This window comes from Nannobrachium achirus (assembly GCF_963921795.1).
Source record: "Nannobrachium achirus genome assembly, chromosome: 2".
In the NCBI taxonomy this organism is placed as follows: domain Eukaryota; kingdom Metazoa; phylum Chordata; class Actinopteri; order Myctophiformes; family Myctophidae; genus Nannobrachium; species Nannobrachium achirus.
Genome location: NC_137811.1, coordinates 35,679,633 through 35,688,123, shown reverse-complemented (window position 1 = coordinate 35,688,123; position 8,491 = coordinate 35,679,633). Strand labels below are relative to the sequence as shown.

Sequence of the window (8,491 nt, the reverse complement as noted above, 5' to 3'; positions counted from 1 at the left end):
TCGTAACACAATGTATGTATGTAACAGCCCGGACGTGACGTTTGAAGAGCACGGGAAGAGATCAAAACACTCGAGCAAAATGGCGAATCTCGTGGAGGCGACGTCTCAGCAGCAGTTCGAGGACTTTTTAGCCAAAGCTGGGAAATGCCTGACCGTGGTCCACTTCCAGGCGGACTGGGCCCCGCAGTGCGCCCAGATGAACGAGGTGATGGCGGAGCTGGCCAAGGAACACGCGCACACCACCTTCATCAAGCTGGAGGCTGAGGCCGTGCCGGAGGTCTCCGAGAAGTACGAGATCGCGTCGGTCCCCACGTTCCTGCTCTTCAAGTCGGGGGAGAAGGTGGACCGCCTGGACGGCGCGCACGCCCCGGAGCTCACCAAGAAGATCCAGCGGCTGGCCGTATCGGCCGCGCCGGGGGAGGGCAGCGCGCGGGGGCCGGGGGCCCCCTCCTCCGCCGCGGACGACATGAACCAGCGGCTGAAGAAGCTGATCAACGCGGCGCCTTGCATGCTCTTCATGAAGGGCTCCCCGCAGGAGCCGCGCTGCGGCTTCAGCCGGCAGATCGTCGCGCTGCTGAAGGAGCACAACGTCCAGTTCAGCAGCTTCGACATCCTGTCCGACGAGGAGGTCCGCCAGGCGCTGAAGATCTACTCCAACTGGCCCACCTACCCGCAGTTCTACGCCAACGGGGAGCTGCTGGGCGGCCTGGACATCGTGAAGGAGCTGGCCGAGACCGGAGAACTGGAGAACACATGTCCCAAGAGCGTCACCCTGGAGCACCGCTTGAAGAGCCTGATCAACAAGGCGCCGGTCATGCTGTTCATGAAGGGCAACAAGGAGGCGGCCAAATGCGGCTTCAGCAGGCAGACACTGGAGATTATGAACAACACGGAGGTCCCGTACGACACGTTTGATATTCTGCAGGACGAGGAGGTGCGCCAGGGCCTCAAGACATATTCCAACTGGCCGACCTACCCTCAGCTCTATGTGAAGGGAGAACTGATCGGAGGACTGGACATAATGAAGGAACTGAAGGAGAGTGGAGATCTAGTGTCTGTGCTGAAGGGGGAATCTAATTAGATGCCATAATGCCAAACGAAGAATGAATATAAAGCTACAACACGTGTTCAGAGAAGCCTCTTCCACTAATAAAGCACGGCTAAATAACCAGACAATTGTATAGAATCAGACCTGACTGCCTGGTCAACATCGAATTCAATGCACTTATTAACCGGCTTCTGTAACGTTACTGAAAAGCTATGACATTTCAGAGTTCCCTTCAGGCCTACTGAACAATCTTAATATTGGCCATCTTAAGCCTACTTAACCTCTGCCTTTCTTTCTCTGGTAAAATGTTCAGTTGGATAGACACAGAATAATATTTTTATTTTATAATTATTTTATTACATTACTTCCTTCTGAAGTATTCAGGATTCAGGATACCAAATGGTCTGGCTCTTGTGTGCCACCATACCAACTGTAACATGGCCCACTCTGTCTAGCACCTGTGTGATTGGTTTACAATTATAACAGACTGTAGAATGGTTTAAACCTGCATATATACAGCATAAGGACTTGTTCTGGTTAAATACAATAGACCTATACAAGTCTCTCCTGTTGCTCACCTAGAAGCGATCAAATAAAAGAAAAACATTTAATTCAATGTGTATTGTGTAGACCTGTTCTCTTTATTCTGTCTAAATGAAATGAGAGATGCCACAAAATGATTAATTACATGCATCCATTGCATGGTGATTACCATGACTTTACTCTCGTTATGGATGTTTTAGCCTTGAGTGTATGAGTATCCTGACATTTAAACTAACATTGGTAAGCATCATTTTACAGATGATTTCAATGAAGCCTAAAGTATTTTAAATTATCCTGTATCCTGTTTGAGTTTACTTGATAGACTGGATAGAATTGCTATCCTGACCTGAAAGTGTATTTTCTCCGGAGAGCCGGAGAGAAGAGAACCCTCTTTCTGAATGAACACCATAGCAATGATTGCTATTGAAATATAGAGCTATATAAAATTATATATATTTAAAAAAAATCACACCTAGTGTGAAATGAGTGGTGCTACTTATGAGTTAATTTAAAATGTAATTAAGAATCCTGTGTAGCTTGGCCAACATGACCCTGGGCAGACAACAAACGTTGAGCACTTTGTGCCAAGATGTAGGCCAGATATAAGCCAAGCTGGCCTATAGAGCATCGCAGCGGAAGTTGATTCCTGGGGTCACTACGTCATTCCCCATTCATTTTCGCCATAGACTTTTACAAAAATATTTATAACAATTATGTTAAGCCTCGAACCAAGCCATCCAGGATGGAGGTGAATCATGACCATATAACCTTTGATCCTATGTGAAAACATATTTTAATGTTACATTATTTGATATACTACATTTAATAACTACCCTTTGTTTAGCGATTTTCAAAATGTTCTTTTCATAGAAAAAAAGGTTATATGGTCATGATTCACCTCCATCCTGGATGGCTTGGTTCGAGGCTTAACATAATTGTTATAAATATTTTTGTAAAAGTCTATGGCGAAAATGAATGGGGAATGACGTAGTGACCCCAGGAATCAACTTCCGCTGCGATGCTCTATGTGACCTGACCGTGGGGCGTACAACAAACTTTGAGCGCTTTGTGCTAAGATTTAGGCCAGCCACGCCACAGATATAAAAAGCTAGAAACCTCGTCCGCCGATGCAGTTCATTGGCACGACTGGTAAAACAGGACTGGGTCATGCTGGGTCATGCTGAGTCACTATACTGCCACTGAGCAGCTCCATTTTACTGAAACTAAGTTTGAAATTAGAATTGAACACAGAATAACAATACGAAGCAACTGAATTAAAATGGTAGTGGATGGAGTGCCCACCGAATGTCCCACCAAGATACATCAACCAATGGGTGTGAAGAGGGGTGGGACAACGGGCGGGACGGTGTCTACCTTTCTATGTCTGAGCCATGCTACAGAGGCCGGACAAAGCCTTATATGTTGGAGCTTAGCTCCTAGGAGCACAGCTCAAACACTAATGATTGCTACACTACCTTTGGCTGATTTGAGTATGTAAACAGAGTAAACCCATGTCAATCAATTAACGTTGCCCTGTGTTTCATAGATCTTATTATGCCTGTACAGGGCTGCTGTCCATTATTGTCACCCACAGTAAATTATACTGTATATTCAGAATCGGTATGCATTTAACAAACATTACGTAAAGTGTTTATTTAAAGAAGTGAAGTCAATAATTAACTTAACATCAAATGCCCCAAATCCTCAAGGACGTGTTCATTTGCAATTTTGTAAATTATTACCTACTGTATGCCCACTCTCTTTAAAAGTGACATCCTCAAATCCTGACGATCGTAGATACAGCCGATATATTCTATTCATTATTGACGATTTTTAGGCTACAACAATAATGTTGAATGAAACATTGACCTTCATTTTCAATGTGTTAAGTTTATTATCACAATCTCTGCCCTGCTCAACTCCAGTCAGTTTGGCTGCTGGCAATTTAACTACTCAAAAGGTAAGATGCAAAATCACATTTTGATTTTGGGGATTTTTGATCATGATAAGAAAACAATAGTAGAAAGATGTAGGAGCAAAGATGTATCCCACTGATTCAGGTGTACTCTTTTATTCACTCCTTTGCTGTAAGTAGAGAACATTTAACTGTTAGCAGGCTTTGGTTGTGGTGATTTATTTTAATGTAATTTATTTTATGGAAAAAAAACATTTATTGTTAAATATTTGTGATTTAGGCACTTAAAGTTCAGTCACATACTGTATATAGCTGTGTGTGCGTGTGTATGTGTGTGTGTGTGTGTGTGTGTGTGTGTGTGTGTGTGTGTGTGTGTGTGTGTGTGTGTGTGTGTGTGTGTGTGTGTGTGTGTGTGTGTTGCCTGTAATAAAAAAAAGGAATTCAAGCATTATGCAATTCCAGTTTTAGTAGTAGTTACTATATACTGAAAATACTACCAGTTGTACAATAGCTTACAATATCCTGTATTATTTCCCCTCTCCATTATCCAATCCCTATATCCTTCCCACTGTGCTTTTTTTCCAGTACATGGGGAAATGGTACTTTATAGCAGCAGTCAGTCACAGAGAGGCTGATATCCAGATGTTCCGGCCGATGGACAGTACTGTGTTTATGGCAGAGGAGTCAGTCAAAGGCACTCTGCTGCTAACTGGAGGCATACATATGTGAGACAATAGACCTGCTGTTCTAATAGACACGAACAAATTATGCAGCATGCCAGTATGTTTGAAGAATAGAGGATTAAACCTCAAAGTTCACAACCAAAACAATATTATGTTTGTGTCCAGTTCTTGGCACTCTGTTTTTATGCGAGAAAGAAATACATAATGACTTCTTACAAGTTACAATGTTTTAACTGATTTACCTCATAATCTTCATGTTTGAAAGCTGCTTTGCAGAAACTCAGTTTTGCAACTATTCTTTGTTATATGTAAGAATAGGTAAATTCATGTTTGATATGTGTCCCTTATGGTTTTAGTGGAGATAAGTGTCACAATGCCACATGGACTTATCATATTCAACCTGGGAGAGATGACATGGAACTGGAAGGTAATTACCAATAGCTAAAATAGCGGCATTAACAGTAACCTAACACAAACACACACACACGCACAATTCCCATTTTGTTGTTGATCCAGGGAGTCCTTTGCGGCGGACCCTGGTGTGGAGTGGGGAATGGTTGAACTGCTCCCAGTGCATCATTCTCCAGGAAATAGAGCCCCCGAGGAATGAGAAGGAGTCTGAAGATGCCCTCAGCAGATTCATGCTCTATGGTTGGTCATTCATCTTCTTTTGACCCACTTGACATACTGTGATCTGGATTCTCTCTAAGTTGGGAGCTTTAGTTTATATTAAGGGTGAGGGACAATGGTAGAGCCTGAAGGTGATGTGTGTAAAAGATATGAACCCACATTGTCTTGAATGAATATAAATGCAGCTGTGCCTCTGCCTAATACACGACAGCCCAAAGAGGCTTTTCCAGCAAATTATGATATTACGCAATATACAATAGAATTTATACACAATATACCCTGAGAGAGCACACAATAGAAGAACAGCATATTAGAGGCATTTACCTCAAGATGGTCATCAGAATGTATAGAAATGTTCTAAACTGGGCAAAACTGTGTCCTGAGCTCACCGAACTGTTCTTCCTTGTAGCTCGTCAGAGTGATGTGGACCCTGAGGTGGTGAAAACGTTTCAGAAAGAATCTGCTTGTCTTGGAATGGATGCGTTTGTCAGGCTACCTCAACAAAAAGGTTTGTGTCTGCAATCTGCTTGTGTGTTCGCGTGAGTATGTGCATTCATTCGTTTGTGCATGCCTGCCTGCATATTGTGCGCGCGTGCATGTGTGTGTGCGTGTCTAGCAGTCTGGTTATTTGACAGCTATAATGTACATTTGTATTTGCAGAGTTTTGCAGATAGACGTCAATGCTCACATCTATACCCACTTAGGTATTTGTAATGATTTATTTGTTTCTTTCACTTTGATTCTCTTTTAATCCTACATTTTGCTTTGTCATAATTTCTATTTACATCATAAAGGACATTGCAATGTAGTCTCACTAATCTCGACAATGCATTGCAGGATTTTGCTGTTTTTTGGAACATTTCCTTGAACTTTACCTTCTGGTCATGCACTGGGACCCACCATGATTCTAGGAGAGTTCTTCACTAATGTTTACTGTAGCTCCCTTCTCTGTAACAGTGAAAGAAATGAAGGTAAATACATTCTGTCAAGCTGTCTAAAATACTGAAATATTATATTCCAGAGCTGGTTCTATATTTGTAATTACTTTTACTACTTACCACAATGCAGATAACCTCGGTAACCAGGCTTTTAATTTTGTGCGCGTGCCAATGCAAATGCAACAGTACAGTAGATTTGAGTCATGAACATGTGGATTTGTGTCATGACATGGACTCTTGCTGTGAGACTTTACTTACAATACATAATGCAACTTTACTGTTTTGATACTTAAAATGTTGGTGATGTACAACGGGTGTGCTGCTGCAGGCATGTTCCCAAAAACTGCAGTAGATAAAGAAAAATAAACACCAGTGGGATGGTGGTGAATGTGTTTGAACAAGTGGTAAATGATTGCTGGCTGCCTTCAATATGTTGTTCAATCAATAATTCAAACATCATGTTTAACTAACGTGTAGGAGAGACTACGTAATAATGAAAATCAGCTACTACTGTACCTTCACTATCCTCATTCATTGTGACTGTACTGTAGACATGAAAGAGTATTCTGTGGTACTACATATTTTCATCTTCAGTATATTTTGGATAATTCGGATTACATTTTGTATTTTATTTGGACAGTTCATGAGTCAGTGGCATTCATAGATGTGTAGGAGGTATTGTGGTTAGCTAACACTTCATGGGCCTTGGCTGACACCTTGGGGTCAATTTAGTTATAACATAACAGTTATAACACTGCTCATGTTTTCCAATTCACTCTGTACCCTGTCAACAGCTTAACACTACAACACATTATGATTAATACAGTACAATGAGAAATAGGTCTGTGTTGAACTAGACTGTCCACGACAGGGCTGTGCACAGACCTTTGGGAGGAGGGCAAGTGACCTAATGTACAAAAGCTCCATGTGTATGTACATGTGCCTGGTTCGGAGGATTAGATAAAACAAAAGTGAAATTAACTCCCCAAACAACAAATATGCAAGAATCAGGCTAGGCTTCAACTATGTTGTATTATTATATGCAGTTTTATTATTTGTCATGTGTTGAGTTTATTATCTCAACAGTTATTTTCCACTGTCGTCAGTCAGCAGTCTACTCAACATCATAATGTTCACATGCTGTGAATAGTGAAAATAGCAGATCTGCAAGCACACAATGCCTCACGATTCGAGGTGTTGTGTGCTTGTAGATCGGCTATTTTCACGATATACTGTACATCAGGCAGGAATTTTATGGAGGCCATGAACCATGGCCTCTTCTCAGTTTGGCCTTTTTGCCCCTCAAAAAATGATATGCTCTGAGGTCACTGTGGTCTTAATGCCTCACCTACATTGCACCAGTTTATTTCACAGTTTTCTCACGTCTCTTTCCTTTCTATATAGTTTTCATACACCAGTATCTTTTATTTCCATGGACTTAAAATCATTGTTTTATTCGATGGCTTTCCTACCCTTGCATTAGGCTTTTCCGCCTTCAAAGAAATGAGAACAAGTGGCCTGGTTGCTAGTTATTGCAACTTGTGAGGTAATTGTTGCATCAATGTTTACTTCTTCTCCCCTCCATTATCCAGACTCTTTAACTTTTTCTCTGTCTCAGTATGTGGGGAAGTGATACTTTGTCTCATTAATGGAAAAACAAATGTTTCATATTTTTTCATTTTTAAAGTAGACTTTTAAAATAGACTATACTGTAGCCTATATTGGTCAGATACAAATACAATAATTCATCGCCTATACCTAATAATAATAATAATAATAATAATTGATATATTATTTTATGAATGCATTCATAATGTATTATTACATGCATTTATGAGGTCATACACCGGTCACTGAGTGGCATTTGTGCAAATTGAGGAACGTTATGGATATTTCTTTCAGTAGGCCTACATGAGTTACACAAGTACATGAATTTAACTCAGAACTGGTATTCTGTCAGAAAGCCTCATTTGTTTGGTTTAGCCTTCGACAATGTATATAGATGTCAATAAATGGATTGGGAAATAATCTTCACTTTGCACAGTGGCAGGGGAGTTTAGGCAACCTAGGTGGTTGCCTAGGTGTTTGCCATTCTTTAACCACAGAGTACTGGGTGCTAATTTAAAGAGGTTTATAAATGTACATTATATCTTTATAGGCTACATTAGAATCTGCAGCTATTTTTAGCACACCATAGCACAAGATGACCCTATTTCCACCTATAGTAGGATGTTAAAGCTGCAAGATTTAAGTTTCATGTTTCACTAACTGCCCAAATATTGACTTTAGCCAATCATATAGATGTTTCCAGTAGCGAGCACACAGCAATGGCGGTTTATCCTTCAATCCTAGGCAAAATGTAAGCCACCCTATTTGAAAATATGTAACATTTTGCAAACAACAGGGAAGCCGGCGATTTGGTTTCATTTATTTATCTCTGTAACTACAGTATGAGCAACATACAAGCCAGAGAGTCTCGTGTACAAATTGCTTAGTCATAGATAGTTATCAGAACATAACAAGTAGTGTCATAGGCCTAAAGTCAAACAGGGAGATGCAAAACGCGAGTTTACAGGGGAAATGCACGACACGTGTGGTTCATGAGTGTGGGTGGTGGGGGGCCACCCACTGAAAATCCTTTAACGCGAATTCTTCCACCTCAGAAACCATCATGTTAGTGTTGTTGCCTCAAAGTATCTGTCGCCCTCATATTGAAGGGGTGGGGGAGCTCTGT

General features: G+C 41.2%; 2 protein-coding genes across 2 annotated transcripts; both read left to right on the top strand.

Moving 5' to 3' along the window:
• Positions 1–79: 79 nt before the first annotated feature.
• On the top strand, positions 80–1,659 carry glrx3 (glutaredoxin 3; the record flags this gene model as incomplete). The annotated part of the gene is made up of 1 exon (XM_080752988.1): positions 80–1,659. One exon carries the CDS (start codon positions 80–82, stop codon positions 1,079–1,081), a length of 1,002 nt encoding a protein of 333 aa, XP_080609114.1. The 3' UTR covers positions 1,082–1,659.
• Positions 1,660–3,348: 1,689 nt separating this feature from the next.
• apom (apolipoprotein M) lies at positions 3,349–7,785 on the top strand. Its single transcript, XM_080753010.1, has 7 exons — positions 3,349–3,551; positions 4,092–4,231; positions 4,546–4,616; positions 4,706–4,840; positions 5,229–5,327; positions 5,480–5,523; positions 5,657–7,785. Exons 1-6 carry the CDS (start codon positions 3,441–3,443, stop codon positions 5,491–5,493), a joined length of 570 nt encoding a protein of 189 aa, XP_080609136.1. The 5' UTR covers positions 3,349–3,440; the 3' UTR covers positions 5,494–5,523; positions 5,657–7,785.
• The last annotated feature ends 706 nt before the right edge of the window (positions 7,786–8,491 follow it).

Excerpts from the sequence above, each read along its gene's own strand:
- apom (XM_080753010.1), top strand. The coding sequence starts at position 3,441 with ATGTTGAATGAAACATTGACCTTCATTTTCAATGTGTTAAGTTTATTA. Across the intron at positions 3,552-4,091 it reads GCAATTTAACTACTCAAAAG|TACATGGGGAAATGGTACTT; the intron begins GTAAGATGCAAA and ends CTTTTTTTCCAG. Across the intron at positions 4,617-4,705 it reads AGATGACATGGAACTGGAAG|GGAGTCCTTTGCGGCGGACC; the intron begins GTAATTACCAAT and ends TTGTTGATCCAG.